General features: G+C 39.6%; 1 protein-coding gene and 1 pseudogene across 2 annotated transcripts; one reads left to right on the top strand and one right to left on the bottom strand.

Annotated features, from left to right (window-relative positions):
* Positions 1–4,345: 4,345 nt before the first annotated feature.
* On the bottom strand, positions 4,346–5,041 carry LOC143579366 (uncharacterized). The gene has a single exon (XM_077062696.1). The coding sequence runs from the start codon at positions 5,039–5,041 to the stop codon at positions 4,346–4,348; it is 696 nt and encodes a 231-aa protein (XP_076918811.1).
* A 9,471-nt stretch (positions 5,042–14,512) lies between these two features.
* LOC143579357 (protein trichome birefringence-like 23) lies at positions 14,513–16,670 on the top strand (annotated as a pseudogene). The gene is made up of 3 exons (XR_013143446.1): positions 14,513–14,793; positions 15,141–15,430; positions 15,705–16,670. The product of XR_013143446.1 is annotated as a protein trichome birefringence-like 23 (transcript).
* The last annotated feature ends 290 nt before the right edge of the window (positions 16,671–16,960 follow it).

Here is a 16,960-nt window from a genome sequence, read left to right as displayed (position 1 = left end):
TTTGGGTGGTGGTAAAACTCAAGCGTTGTCGGTTTTGAGCGTTGAGATGATAAGTTGTCACACCCTCACTTGGGGCCTAGGCGTGTGACCACAAGTTGGTACATGTTTTGTAAATAAATCAGAGTTGCGGGTTTCATTTTAGCGGAAGTCTTTAATTAAATATTATTATATTGAAAACTTATTAAAAAGTCGGGTTTAATTACCCGTTTGATGTTTCAAATACATTTCTTGGAAAACATAACTTTTTTATAATATTTCCAAATAAAATATCTGAGCTACCAGATAGCATCTAATGACTATAACTCCAATCTTATATTCCTTCTTGCTTATCTGTTCTAACCTTTCTTGTTTCCCTGTAACATGGGGGAAAATACGTCAGCACAAAGCTGGTGAATAACGCTGACTCTAAAAATATCTTTTCAATACCTTTGTGAAACCAACAATAATACCTTTGTGACTACTCATTAGGCACCCAACTAAATTGGTATCAAATTACCCTAAGTACCATGTACAATTAATTATATACACAATATCATTTCTCTGAACAGTCCCGTAGACCTTCAGAGGCATGTTGATGATATGCATGGCCTCGGGGAAATGCCTAAAAGCGTTTATGGAGAATAGATTGATTGCCTTTCATTGATAACAATAATCCCTTTATATAGGGAGAGAATACAATGATACCTATCTCTAATGAGGAAACATAATCACCCTATAATTACATAAGATAAATACCAATAATACAAATAATATATCTTCTAAATATATTCTAATAATATCGGCTAAGACTCCCCCGCAGTTTGAACGGGCGTAGGACAGACGTTCAAGCTGGAACGAAAAAACTGAAACAATTGGCGTGACAAGCCCTTGGTGAAAATATCCGCATATTGCAATAGAGAGGGGACATGAAGAACGCGAATATCCCCAACATGAACTTTTTCCCCGAACAAAGTGAATGTCAATTTCTATGTGCTTCGTTCGTTGATGTTGAACCGGGTTATCGGACATGTAAACAGCTGAAACGTTGTCGCAGTAGACCACCGTAGCCCGACGGAGCGGGAGATGTAATTCCAGCAACAAGTTGCGTAACCAAGTCGCCTCCGCAACCGCATTAGCAACACCCCTATATTCCGCCTCTGCACTAGAACGTGATATTGTAGGTTGGCGCTTGGAGGACCAAGAGATTAAATTATCCCCAAGGAAAACACAGTACCCACTAGTAGAACGACGGGAGTCTGGACAACCTCCCCAATCAGCATCTGAGTAAGCAACCAAAGAAGTGATGTAGATTTACGTAATCGAATACCATAGTCAACAGTGCCTTGTAGATACCGCAAGATGCATTTTAAGAACGCAAAATGGGGATCACGAGGTTCGTGCATAAACAAGCAAAGTTGCTGAACCGCATAAGAAATGTCGGGACGAGGTAAACGTCAAATATTGTAAAGCGCCTGCAAGACTTCGATATAAAGTAGGATTAGCAAATAGTAACCCATCCGAAGCACTAAGCTTGGAAGACAAGTCAACAGGGGTGGTACATGGTTTACAAGAAGACACATATGCACGAGAGAGAATGTCCTTCACATATTGCGATTGATCCAAGAAGAACCCGTCAGATTGTTGTGTGACCCTGATCCCCAAAAAATGAGATAGCGGACCCAAATCGGTCATCGAGAATTCCCGTGATAGCATACGAATGATATCCTGTAGTAGGTCATTGGTCGAGGCAGTTAACACAATATCATCAACATACAAAAGAAGATAGGCGGTTTGAGATCCCCTTGAAAAAATGAACAAAGAATTGTCGCACGTGCTGCTGAGAAAACCTTGCGATACTAATAAATGTGGCAAATCTGGTATACCAAGCCCGAGGCGCCTGTTTAAGTCCATAAAGAGACTTTTTCAACCTGCATACAAAATTAGGATAACGCCGATCCACAAATCCTGGTGGTTGATGCATAAAGACAGTCTCATTTAAGTTGCCATGCAAAAAGGCGTTCTTGACATCTAACTGATGTACTGGCCAAGAACGAGAGATAGCAATAGAGAGAACGGTGCGTATAGTTGCCGGTTTGACCACCGGACTGAAGGTATCGTCACAGTCAAGTCCCGCAGTTTGTGACTTACCATTAGCCACTAGCCGAGCTTTGTAACGCTCAAGGGACCCGTCAGATTTAAACTTATGGCAAAAAAGCCACAGGCACCGGATAACTGGCCGATCGGCCGGTCTAGGGACGAGTTCCCATGTCTCATTAACCTGTAAAGCACTAAACTCAGCCTGCATGGCAGACATCCAATTAGGGTCGGCAAAGGCTTTGGCATAAGAGGTGGGGACCGGGGAGATCGTGGTGGTAACAAAGGTACAGTGGGCTTTGGAGCGGGTGGTCATGGGGTGTGTGTTTGTAGGTTGGAGGGGTACGGTTGTGGTGGCAGGGGACGGCGTGGGGGTGGGGTTTGGATGGGACGGAGCGGTATTGGGCTGTTGTGAAGGTTTAGGACGACGAGCATATGTATATAGGACTGGGGGGCTGCGGTGAGGGCTGCTGGGTGGGGCTGCTGTGGGCTGCTGTGAGGGCTGAGTTTGTGGGTAGGGCTGTGGGAGATGCTGGTGGACTGAAAATGAACCCGGGGGGTATGGCATCATCAAGGAATGAGTAGCGGGATGTTGGTGTAGAGATGGTGTAAGGGAATGTGTGCTCGTCAAAGGTGACATGACGGGAAATGTGGACCTTACCCGTGGTAGGGTCAAAACACCGATACCCACGGAAGTCAGATGGGTATCCGAGAAAAATGCACCGGACTGCCCGTGGGTGGAGTTTATGTGGTTGGTTTGCCGATGTGTTAGGGTAGCAAGCACAGCCGAACACTCGTAAGTGGTCGTAGGTAGGGTGGCGAAGGTATAAGGTGAATGTGGGAGTGTAAAAGTTTAGTCGTTTAGTTGGAAGTATATTGTGTAAATAAGCGGCGGTGTGAAGTGCTTCTACCCAAAATAAAGGTGGAAGATGGCGTGAATGAGTAAGGAGCGTATGATGTCATTAAGTCGACGAATCATGCATTCCGCACGGCCGTTTTGGGAAGAGGTTTGAGGGCAGGAGAAACGGAAGAGAAGACCGTGTTGGTGAGCAAAGTCTTTGAAGGCATGGTTATCGAATTCCCCCCCGAGATCACACTGAAAGGTTTTGATGTAGCGGTTAAACTGGGTGGCTATGAGGCGGTGAAATTTGGTAAATGTGGTAAAAGTTTCGGATTTATATTTTAAAGGGTACACCCACACGAAGTTGGAAAAATTGTCTATTAGGACCATGTAATATTTAAAGCCGGTTTTACTAATAATAGGAGATGTCCACAAATCACAATGTATGATATCAAAGGGAGCAAACGTAAAAGAAGTAGATTCATAAAAAGGTAAACGTTTACTATTGGCTAAATGACAAGAATTGCAAAAGGTAGAAAGCTTGTTCGAATTACATGGAAAATTAAAATTGCGAGACAAAATATCAAAAAACTTGTTTGCCGGGGTGGCCAAGACGGTCATGCCAAGGCAAAGTAGCAGCGGTGATGAAGCAAGCTTGTGGTGGTAATGTTGGAGGAGTGACTGGATAGAGGTCGCCCGTACTATTTGTGGCGGGAAAGGAGCCGCCCCGTTTTGAGATCCTTCAAGGAAAAACCAAAAGGATCAAATTCAATAGAAACATTGTTATCACGGGTGAATCGGCGGACAGACAATAAATTTTTAATGATATGTGGGCTATAAAGTAGGTCAGGTAGGATATAATTTCGGTTATGTATTGGTAGGTAACCAGTGCCGGAACCCGCAATTGGTAAGTACTGTCCGTTGCCGACTAATAGTTTAGTGTTAACAGGAAATAAGTCAGGGCGATGAATCATACCTTGGTTGTCAGTGACATGACGTTCAGCACCTGTATCCATGAAGGGAGTCGGGTCCGCGTATCCAAGATTAATGTTGTTCACGGCAGCACTTAAGTCAGATGGGCATAATGCATTGAAACCAGGAGGAGCTGCCATTTTGTGGGCTGTAGGGTGTAGGACACGGGTACCCGGTGAAGTTGGCGGAGGGTGCCGGCTGAGGTGTATTGGGCCGCCAATTGGGCTGAGTCGGGTATGGGCAAGGTGGAGTATTCCACCAAGCCCACTGTGGGTAATATTGCTGGCCCCGAAAAATTGTTAAAGGAATGAGTAGAACTGTTACCCTCGGTAGCCTCTCCCGCGGGATCCTCTGCCACGATAAGGTTGATTGTTGCGTCCTCGACCACGACCACGGTACGGAGTTCCGGATTGTGGGGGCGGAATGTTGTCCCGAGGCTGTGGAGATGGATGTTGGGTATCAGCCGAGTGTTGAGGCTGAGGTGCTGCGGGGGGTTAGAAGTACCGTGGACTGGTGTTGTCGTGCTGCCTGTCGAATGACTTCATCATTCAGCATAGCTACAGCCGTGTCCCAATCAACTGCTTGAGAGTTGATCAAGGAAGCGGTTGTTTCGAATTCCTTAGAGAGGCCACGAACAAGCTGTAGTACGAGACGATCTTCGGTTATTATCTGGTCTACATCAGCGAGTTGATTGGCAAGATTTTTGAGTTGCTTGCAATAATCATCAACGGAACTGCAAGCGAGAAGAGTGAGGTTAACAAACTGAGTTTCGAGGGCAGCAGCTTTGGCACGCTTGTTACTACGAAAAATCTTTTCGAGTTTCAGCCATGTTTGACGAGCCGAAGCTTCGGTGTCCAATATGCGGTGTAGATACTCATCTGAGACGCAGCTGTAAATCCATTGCGAGACCAGCGCGTCCAACTCTTTCCAGGCCGGGTAAGCAGGATCGGTGACAGCCGGAGGAGGGGTATCATCGAGATGATCGACCACCCTATAAGCAGTCGCATTAAACTTGAATAATTTGATCCAGGCTGAGTAGGTCACCTTATCGCCATCAAGGGTTCGAATTTTGGACTGAATATTGTTTACAGAATATGCAGGATGTAAAGAAGGGTTTGAGTTGGGAAGAATGAGGGGCGTATCTGGTTTAGACATGGCTGCCGAATGCTTTTGTTACAAAACTAGGGTTTTGTTGGAAGAAGAAAAGAGATAGGTATTCAGAACCGAGGCTCTGATACCATAAAAGCGTTTATGGAGAATAGATTGATTGCCTTTCATTGATAACAATAATCCCTTTATATAGGGAGAGAATACAATGATACCTATCTCTAATGAGGAAACATAATCACCCTATAATTACATAAGATAAATACCAATAATACAAATAATATATCTTCTAAATATATTCTAATAATATCGGCTAAGAATGCCGAGTCACCATGTATGTTTGGATCCAGACACATGTATACTCTTAATCAGAGTGTCCGTTTCTTATTATTGTACACAAAGTTTTAAGGATTCGTAAATCCTATGCAAACATTCTGACTCAATATAAAAGATTTGGGGCGTATTCACCTTGTCTGTTTATAATCAGTTTCTTTTACTGATTCCTGTTTTCTGATTCTTCTTCTTGTTTTGTTACCTCGAACCTATAGTACGAGAATAACATTTGTATAAATAACTAGATCAGCGATCTAGCTTTAGACCTTTAGTCTATTTCGTATAGCTTTTAACCTTGATAAAAACATTTGTTTATTCAAAACATTTGGACCTTTAGTCCTTTGGTTGTTTATCATTTACATACCATGTTTCTTCAAGAAGAAACATTAAACATTAACTTTATCATCTTCTCATATGAACATTATATATTTCTTAAAAATAAAGAAATACTATTTAGTTATATCCCTTGAATAAACTTGCTTACGTTTCTTAATCCGGAAGAAACTATATTTTAAACTATAACCTTTGCTTTTAAGAAAATTTATTTTATTCTTAATCGTAATCAAGGTTTGGCTATAACTCCGACAATGGTCTAAGTCATTTATAATAATAAAATAATAACTTAGGCAGAATGTAACACCCGACCGATGGCGGATTATACATCGGGGCGCCACGTATTGTTTCATTACTCGTGACACTATTTGGGTGTCAATATTTAATAAATACATTTTCATTGCGCACCAGCGCATGACACAAATCGTAAAGTAACATAAATCATATCATAACTTAAAATATTCAGATAACATAATTTGTCTTGTTACATTTTAATCTAGGTCCAAAGAAAAAGAAAACATCCTACGTGTCCTTGAGATTCCCAAAAGCAGCTACAGCAAACCTGAACATGTGTTAAAATAAAACGTCAACACTTGCGTGTCGGTGAGAAATCAAGTTTAATAGATATAAATAGATAATAACAAACACTGCGCGCAACATGTGCTTAACTGGGGTTTATCATAGGGTGTAATCAGATTGTGATCAAGCCTAAATAGATCATAGCTCATAGTTCAATCCGTGCTCCCAATCGAGCACAAAAACAATAAATCATACGTGCATGTGTAAACAAAACAAGAAAACCGTAAACGATAGGTCTCCCGTGTTCATCTAATGGATCCATGAAAACTTCGGAATAGGCCGAACAAAGCGGTTAATGATTCACACATACAAATAAACAGCCAAGTAAACGTCCATAACACATGGGGTTTTGCGCACATAAATTTCATAAACAAGTTTAAGACTCAAGTTGTACGAACACATGAACATCCCAAAACGTTAAAAATAAAAGGGGATTAAGTACGAGATTACTCACTTGTAAACGGTGCGTTGAAAGATAATGCAAGAACCAACTTTTAAACAAGCGAAAGTTAACCTATAAATAAGAGGTTATTGGTTTAACGATTGGTTTTTATGTCTTGAATATATGCAGTAAGTATCGATTTTTGTTAGTTAAACAAATTAAAATTTATATATTTATATTTACCGAGATTCTGGGCAGAACAGAAGAGAAGACGGAGGCAAAGAGAGGAGTGGCGGCGTCGCTGAGGAACTACGGCAGAGAGCAAAGGGAGAGAGATTTGGGGAGTGTTTAAGTGTAGTGTGTGTAGTGTAAATAAAATTAGCTTAATTTATAGGAAAAACCCAAGGGAACACAATCCCTTGAAAAGGGGAAAAGATCTTAACAAATCAAGCAAAAGATATTAAAAGATATGCCGGCAGCTGCAGGGGATGGGGAAAAGCTGACAGGTTACAGATCAAAGCATGGGAGGAGTCAGATAAAGCACTGTTCAAGACAAGCAAAAGAAGATTTCAAAAGATTATGTCAGTCACTTTTTTTCTGTCAACCAATAGGATTGGTGCGCATGCTGCGCCGAAAGTGGCTTTTCGGACAGATGTCGGAACTGACCTACAGTGCTCAAACAAAAGATAAGATATTTCAAAAGCATACAGGCTGACCTAAACTGAAGAAAAGACTTAAGGTCTAGCGCGAGAAGATTCGAGCGCGCGCGAGGGCGAAGGCAGACAGAGAACAATCCTTAGCGCGTCGCGGGAAGAACTACAATTCCTTCGCGCGCCGCGGGAAGAACTACAGTCCTTAGCGCGCCGCGGGAAGAACTACAATCCTTAGCGCGCTGCGGGAACAGTTCGCCTCGCGTATCGCAGGAACAGTTGGTCTTCGCGCAGGCTTCCTTGTAAGGAGTCTGGCGCGTGGAGCTGCGCAGACATCCTTAGGCGGGAAGAACCAAAGGATAAGCAAAGAGTTAAGAGAAAAGGGGGGGGGTTCAAGGCTTAAGGGTTAAGCAGAGGGGCGGGACGGCGACAAGAGAGAAAAGAGGCGGAACGGCGACAAGAGAGAAAAGAGGCGGGACGGCGGAAAGGAATTATTATTATTAGTAAGTAATATATATATATATAATTTATTTAATGTTAAATTTACAAAGATTAATAATCAAATTTTAAATCATAAAAAGAATCGGATTCGAAAACGGGTACCTGGGTCGGGTCGGATTGGGCAGATGTCACACAGAACCCCTTACCTCGCAAGGTATTCGGAGTTAGATATTCCTAAGTTTATACGGGCAGCACTTCTACTCTATGCACTTTTCGAGACGTTCTTGATCAACTATTCTTGGTACGCAAATCGAGGCAATGTTCGGGCGCCGGTGTTGTGCACGTGCTTCGAGACGGAATGTCGGGTTACTTTTTGGGTAGCACGCACTTTAAGGAAACGCCGGGTACTTGGCACGGATTACGAGGTAATGATTGTCGGGTCGGTGGCACGCAAAACGGTGTTCGGCACTCAAACCGAGGTAGAGAGTAATTCTAGAGAGAGAGTGTGGGAGGTGTGTGTGCAAATGAGCCGTGACCCCCTCTATTTATAGCTGATTTTGGATCCCATCGCGGTACGCGATGGGTCCTTTTCCTGGCTTCGACGCGTACCGCAACCGACACGTGGTCTGACACATTCTGCGACGTGTCCTGGTATGCTGCCACGTGTCACCAGAGTGTGACACGTGTATCTTGGACTCATCGCGTAGCGTAATGGGTCCTTGAATAATATTTTTTCATTTTCAGTCCTTCATCTTTTGTAGCTTGTCACTTTTAGTCTAATTCTCGTTGTCCAAAAATACTAAGGCGGCTCTCAAAGAGGCTCACGCCGATGCGAGCGTGCGAAGTGCAAAATGCGCCATCAAAGCGCCACATTGCGCCCAACGTCCTTCGCCGTCGTCCTCGTCCGAGCCCGTGAGCGTCGGGTGCTACGCACCCTCTGCTAGGACTTCTTGGTGCATGGTATTCATAAAAGAATATAACTATGGAAATTTTATCTCTTATAAAGAGCTTCCATTTCTTTACCACTTTCCATGTGGGATGGATTCCATCTTCCTTATTTATTCCTTAGTGGAATGCTTACACTTTCTTACATCTTCCAATGTGGGATAGGTTTTCTTTATTTTATTTCCTTCATGTAAAAATACTTAGCTTAGGAAATATTTTATTTTTCTTATTTTTCTTATATTTCCTTATTTAATATTTTCTCATGACTTGTCTTGTTATTATTTTTGATCCCTCAAGTTGTCAAATTTGGATCAAAATTTTGGGGATGTTACATAAGTCGACGAAATTCATTCGGTTTCTTACGATACCATAACTAAAACAAAAATGACAGTTGGTGGGTTTTCGTTACGGTGGTACTGGAACTAAAACAAAAGACAGTGACTTTACGCGGACTTGGTCGGTTTCTTTCTCGTTCGTTACAGTACCAGAACTAAAACAAAAAAAACCAAATAGCATCAAAACCCTAGCATTGTCAGTGTCGGACGTTGATGTAGAGAGTTTACATGAATTCAGTTTGTTTTCGTTAAGTATATAAAAATTGACGTTAGGTCGGTTCTTGTTACGTTCGATATACTACCAATACTAAAAAAGAAAATCAAAACGGGTGCGACGTCGGTCGGTATAAAAAAACAATTCAAAAGTTAACTTGCAAAAAACAAAAAAATAAATAATAAATAAAACTTAAAATTATTCTTGTTGCAAATATAAAAGAAAATACAATTAAAAAAAGATAAATTGCAAAAAAAAACACAATAAAAAAAAACCTTGAAATCCATCTTGTGGCACCGACGGTCTGTTTTACTATATAGTATATAATTGCTTTCCATTCATTGTGGAAGTAATTGGAACTAATCGTGATTGTAAGGAAAATGAAACGAAATTAAAGGGAATATAAATGCTTTCCTTTCTTTTCTATTTTTTCTATTTAAGAGCATCAGTAACGTTAGAACCTCACAAACCGATACATCAGCCCTATATAAGATTATAAGTTTTTCTCAAGATCCTTTACTTCATTCCACAATCAACCCCATTAAAAAAACTAAAATTGTATGTATATGTGGACTTTGGTCTTTGAAAAAACCTCCACAACGAAGCCCACATGCATCCATACAAATTCCCTCCCTCCCTCCCATGGGGTGGTTGTCTGGTCACTAACTTGTGAGTGGTGAGTGCCATAATTGACGTTAAATCTAAAATTATAATATATTTATTATTATTTGATTCTCCCTATAAATTGTCGCATTAGCCCCTCTTAACCAAAATAAATAAAAATAAATAAAAATAAAAAGTAAATACATTTCACATAAGTCTCCCGTAGAATTAAACAATGGAAAGACTAAATAAAAGGGACAACTAATCACTATGTCACCTAATTAGGCTATGCGTAGTGGAAGGACTACAAACTGGGGCGTTTTGCGCCGTGTGACGCCCAGTCAGCAATGGGTGAGAATTTGTTTTTTGGGTGTAATGATGTAGGAGCTACAATAGTAATATAATAATATATATATGTATATATATAACACAGACTCATATTAATATAATAATAATATTTTCTTCTTCCTTTCTGGCGACAAAAACATCCGGCCCGCCCCTTTTCGCCCCAATATCACCTGGGGGGCGGTGTTCCTCCATCTTCTCGCCCCAATTCGCCCAAACTCGCGCCCCACTACACATAGCCTTAATGTCAAGGTTGGACCTTGGGCGATTTTGAGTGACATCGCCTCTATAGACGATAAAAGGTCGACTTGTGAGGAGAGGGTGGGGCGTATACCTTTGTCGCCGGTTATGGATTTGTAAGGCCCCGTTACCGGTAGCCCTACTTTCGTGTTGGATTTACTCATAAACGCAGTTCTAAATATCAGAGTTAATTAAAACATTCGCGGAATATAAAGCTTTCATAAAACATTTCATAACAAAACACGTCTTGTCTTAAAACATCATTTTGTCTTTCAAAATTAACGAAACATTTAAACTTAAACGTCTTGAGTCTTCCGATGCCAGCCTCTTATTCGGTGCCACGTGTCTCCTCAAGCGAGCTGCCTCATCCTACTCACCTGCGTGCATACTAAAAGTCAGCTACGCTGAGTGAGTTCTAGTTAATCATACACTATACAATACACATAAACTTATATTCTTTCATTCATACTTTCATACTTTCATACTTTCTTTACATACATAATCATACGTTTTAAAGAGCCTTTCGCCCTATAACCTCACAGATATTATAAGGGTCTGGTCCCTAACATCACAGATATTATAAGGGTCTGGTCCCTAACATCACAGGTATTATAAGGGTCTGGTCCCTCTTTCCTCGAATATTAGTAGGGTTCGGTTCCCTAGTTCTCGAATATTAGTAGGGTTCGATTCCCTCTTCGTTACCTTACAACCATACATCATACCTCGAGTATTATTAGGGCCCGGTACCCTCTTCGTAACCATACAACCATCCTTTCATTCTTTTATTAACTTTATCACATTCATACACATAAGCATACATATCATACTTACCTTATACTTAGCGTTAAAACCTGACAGTACATGCAATATCTGAAGATCGTTCACGTACCGTCAAGCCATCATTCATACATATCACATTATTCACATAAGGCATACACTTATCTCTTAGGATAAGCGTATTAACAAACATATCGAGTATGCACACAGCCCCGAAAACATAACACAGAAGTGGGGCTAGAAACTCACCTGAACACGGTTACGTTCACCGTTAATCGTAATCCCTTTCTTCAGTTGTGCACGGCTGACTGTATAACAAGTATACGTATCAATTAACTATCACTACTTATATCATCTTTCTAATCTTAATTACTACCCACAACGAACGGGGGTCCGGGGGCAGCGCCCCTGGCAGCGGGGTCTAGGGGCGGCAACCCCTAGCAGGGTCCAAGGGGCAGAGCCCCTGGCTGGGGTCGAGCTGCCAGGTCAGCTTGGAAAAATTTTATTTCCATTAACTGTCTTAACACATTTTTCATTAGGTTTTTAATTTATTTTCTAATCGAATTTGACTTTATGCGAAGTTAAACCTTAGGCGAACTTAGTTTTAGGCGAAGTTATCAGTTAGGCGAACTTGGCCGTAAGCGAAGTTAAACCTTAGGCGAACTTAGCTTTAGGCGAAGTTATCAGTTAGGCGAACTTGGTCGTAAGCGAAGTTATCAATTAGGCGAACTTGGCCTCAGGCGAAGTTATCAATTAGGCGAACTTGGCCTCAGGCGAAGTTATCAGTTAGGCGAACTTGGCCGTAAGCGAAATTATCGATTAGGCGAACTTGGCCTCAGGCGAAGTTACCAGTTAGGCGAACTTGGCCGTAAGCGAAGTTATCGATTAGGCGAACTTGGCCTCAGGCGAAGTTACCAGTTAGGCGAACTTGGCCGTAAGCGAAGTTATCAATTAGGCGAACTTGGCCTCAGACGAAATTATCAGTTAGGCGAACTTGGCCGTAAGCGAAGTTATCAATTAGGCGAACTTGGCCTCAGGCGAAGTTATCAATTAGGCGAACTTGGCCTCAGGCGAAGTTACCAGTTAGGCGAACTTGGCAGTAAGCGAAGTTATCAATTAGGCGAACTTGGCCTCAGGCGAAGTTATCGCTTTGAAGGCGAAGTTATCGCTTTGAAAGCGAAGTTGCCCAGTTCGCGGCGAAGTTGCCCAGTACAGCCACTGTTTGGTTTCTATCAACCATTTTGGCGATTTTAACACCCTTGTTATGGTTCGACATCACCCACTACGTTCCCCAACCGTTTTCGGTCGTATATATACTATAAAGCTTGGATCTTTAAACTTTAAAGATCAAGAATCATACAATTTTTTCTCGTTTGGATCTCGTTTAACTTGTTAGTCACAACTAATCGCTCACTCTCTCTCGGATCTTGTTCGTCCCTCTCCCTCGGCCGCCGGCGGTGCGTGTGGCGTGTGGTGTGTGTGTTTTGGAGTGTTAGAGGATAAGATGGAATGAATGATAGTTTAGGGTTCAGGGGATATTTATATCCCTTAAAGCCCATGGACCTAAGGCCCATTCTCATTTAACCCATCTCAATTAATCTAAGTCCATGATCCGCTCCTTACTCGATATTAATTAATTAATAACGCGAAATCACTAAACGTAACTTTCTTTATTCAACATTAAAAATTTTAGGATGTTACAGGATTGAAAATAATAATAAAATAGGGGGGGTTGATTTTTGTGCTACAACCACTACACCCCCTAAAATGAAAATAGTCCATCTGCTAGTGTAGCACCACGTATCGGAAATCCTCTCATTTTATAGTCCTTCACTACATTAAACCTTAGGTGTGGCAAAAATTCCTAAAATGTACTATTAATGGAGAGATTCTACTTTTGCCGTAAAAAATAAAAGTTTTTAGAAATGTCATTTATAAAAACGTATTTGACGACATGTTTGGTTTCAACGCGTCTTTCACGACATGTTTGGCCTCAATGCATCTTTCACGACTTGTTTGGCCAACAAACACATTTTTCACGACTTGTTAGCCTCCAATGCGTCTTTCACGATATGTTTGACCTCTTTTGTTTTGTTTGTTTTAATATTACATTATTATAACTAATTTTTCTCATTTTGGTTTTTATTTTATAACGTTATATCGTAAAAGTTATATATAATTTCATATATTATGTTTAGCTGTGTTTATTTATCTACATGTCATAAATTTTACTCAAAACTGAGCCGTGCCAAATTTATATTAAATTGTTCAATAAAATTTGACCAAGCTCGGTTTTAAGTAAAGTTTATGTCAATACTTGGATAAAATAATCACATCTCATTGGTATATTTGAAACTTTATATATTAGAAACTAGTTTTTATCCCCCGTATTACGGGGGCTGTTTTACATTACTCGTTTTTAATATATATATATTTTTTGGTTTAATTTTATTTATTGTAGTGAAATTTATAATATACTTAGAGTTTGATGATAAAAAGGTTTCACAAATAACTAAAATTTTATAACCCGGTTTAAAAGTTATCTAGGTTTGGTAAGACCCAAGACCCGCTTATTTTTTTACTATAAAATTGTTTATTAATTATAAATAATATTTTAAAAAATAATCATATAATAATTTTTAGTATATCCTATTTTATAGAATTTTCACATCAAGAATTTGGTGAGAATAATTTTTAATTTAATGAGATATTATAACCCGTTTAAAGAATATTTGGGTTTGGTAAGACCCATACCCATGAATTCAGATCAAATGCATGAGAAGCCTCCATTTAAAAATCAAGCAAATCTGATGACTCAAAAAAAAGGGGGGAGCGACCACATCGCGACACGTAGGATTTTTGGGTCTTCGTTTATATATATTATAGATTATTAAAAAAACAAATATGATTAAAATTAATTATAAAAATGTAATATTAAAAAAAACAAAAAAACAACTAAGAGGCCAAATACGCCATGAAATACACGTTAGAGACTAACATGTAATGAAAGACTCATTTGATGGCGTTGATGCCAAACATGTCGTGTCAGGCGAAACATGTCGTAAAAACGTATTTATAGAGAATATTTCTATAAACTTTTATTTATGAAAAAAAAACTATTAACTCTAGCTTTTGAAGATGGCATATGCAATAATTTCCATTAGAAAACAAAAAACCAATAATAAAAGCCCTAATAATTCATCAACCCCTTTTCTTTTCTTTTTCAATTTCAATTTCCCATCAATTCAATAATAAATTAGTCTTCAATCTGCCGATCAAGAAACAGAAACCCCATCTCGTCATTTGTATATCCGTACCCTCTACTCTATATCATATACTTTCAACCTCTCATTCAACCCTTATCACTGTAATCAATTAATCAACCCACACTGAGTGAGAAGGCCCAAAAGATGAAGCAAAACTGGTGGAGATCAGCTTATTATATGCAGCATCACTTCGTCTTCAAGTTGGGCATTTCAATCTTACTCCTTGGCTTTGCTTTCAGACTTCTTTTCTCACAATCATCCGATACTACTACTAACATAATACCCCTGATCATGTAAACCCAAATCCTTCTGATTTTATGCAACCCCCAAAAGATTTTAACCAGTTTCAACCCCAAGGTACTGTTTTTACCTCTGTTTTTTTTGCTTATTTTGTCGGTTGTTGTCTTTATTTCATGAAATTGATCCAAGATTTTGATGGGTTTTACTTATTGACATGCATTTATTGTTTCTGCAATGGACATTTGTTTAATTATGGGTTTGATTGTGATAAATTGAGTGAATTACTGCAAAAAAAGGTTACTTTTTTATGCATCTGACACAAGATTTGATGCTTGTTGCTGTTTATATTATTTATTATTATTATTATTATTATTATTATTATTATTATTATTATTATTATTATTATTATTATTATTATTATTATGTGCTGAAACTGAATTTATTATATGCAAATTGTTGTGAAGATAATGAGCCAGAAAAGTGTGATATATCTGACGGTGGATGGGTGCCGAATAAGGGTAGTCCGGTATACACAAACAACACTTGTAGATGGATTGAAAGTCATCAAAATTGTATGGGAAACGGGAGGCCGGACACCGGGTATATGTACTGGAAATGGAGCCCGAAAGGCTGTGACTTGCCTCGGTTTGATGCGAAAAGGTTTCTTGAAATGATGAGGGATAAATCGTGGGCGTTTGTTGGTGATTCGATTAATCGGAATCATCTTCAGTCCTTTATTTGTCTTCTGTCTCAGGTATTCTTGATTCTTGAATCTTGCCCGTTTTATTATTTTTCGTGGTACATTTGTTGATGCTTGATTTTTTAAGCATATTTAGTGTTCTTGTTTCTTTAAAGGCCTTTGAATTGCATTTGAAATCGTGTTAGTTTGATTATGCATTTATAAGTTATGCAAAAGATGTGAAATGGAAGCAATAACCGCTATCTCAGTACCTATTACCGACAAAAATATACAATTCTCCTAAAAGATCAAAGCTTTTAACTTCTTTTAAATCTTTTGTCTATTTTAGGTATAAGATGCAGTTGAACTCTACCATGATAAAGATTACAAGAACAGAAAATGGCATTTTCCTACTTACAATCTCACAGTTTCGGTTATGTGGTCACCTTTTCTTGCAAAAGCCGACATCTTTGAAGACATAGACGGCGTTTCATCTGCAGAAATTCAACTACACCTTGACATTCTTGACAAAACATGGACCGAACAATTCGACACATGGGATTACATCTTGTTTTCATCCGGTAAATGGTTCATCAAAACCGCAATCTACTATGAACACAATAACATCTTAGGTTGCCATGGTTGCAGCAGTGGAAAGAACTACACAGATCTTGGTTTCGGCTTCGCTTACCGAAAAATCTTGAACAATCTTTTCGAATTCATTATGAATTCAAACTCTAAAAGTATGATCATTTACAGAACTTCAACTCCTGATCACTTTGAAAACGGAACATGGTCAACTGGCGGGAGTTGTGATAGAACGGTTCCTGCTAAAGATGGCGACTTTGAGTTGGCTGATATTAATAGGATTCTTAGAGAGATTGAACTATCAGAAATTCCAAAAGCCGAAGAACGGGCTGCTGAAAAGGGGATGAAGTTGAAGCTTCTTGACGTGACACCTCTTTCGTTGGTGAGACCGGACGGGCATCCGGGCCCGTATAGACATTTTTACCCTTATGCAGAAGATAAGAATGCTAAAGTTCAGTATGATTGTTTGCATTGGTGTTTGCCTGGCCCGATTGACAGCTGGAATGATTTGCTGATGAATATAGTGGCAAGTGCTTGATGCAGTGGCTTGTGAATAGTGTTAAGAACTCTCTATAATATTATATATATATGCTTTTTTGGAAGTATTTGTTGTGTCCACCATTGTTTAGAGTTTAGGTTTGTTTCAGGATGTGATGTGATTTAATGGTGGTCATGTAGACTTATGCTTTTTTTACTAAAAGCCCTTATATGAGATCAGTTGGATCAAGTGTTTGTAAGTTTTGCTTTCGGCATCGGTTGGCTCAAATATAGGCTTGTATGTTTTGTTTTTCAACTGTTATGCATTTCATGAATGTCTATCCGGACCGGTAATTTCAATCCAAGTTGGAAAATAAGTTTATGTTCAGGTCGAGGTTCGTGGCTCGGTGAGCTTGACTCATTCTTTATAAATTTTGATGATTTGTCTTTTATATTTTTAACATGTCTAAAAAACCGATTTTAAGTTATACCGGTCTAACACATCAAACTATAATATATAAGAAAATCAAAGATGAGAAT

This window comes from Bidens hawaiensis, unplaced genomic scaffold (genome assembly GCF_021521415.1).
Source record: "Bidens hawaiensis isolate Kalapana, Puna unplaced genomic scaffold, B.hawaiensis_p1.1 tig00029671_1, whole genome shotgun sequence".
NCBI classification, from domain to species: Eukaryota; Viridiplantae; Streptophyta; class Magnoliopsida; order Asterales; family Asteraceae; genus Bidens; species Bidens hawaiensis.
Note: the sequence above shows the minus strand (reverse complement) of the source record. Positions and strands in the feature narration are given on the sequence as shown.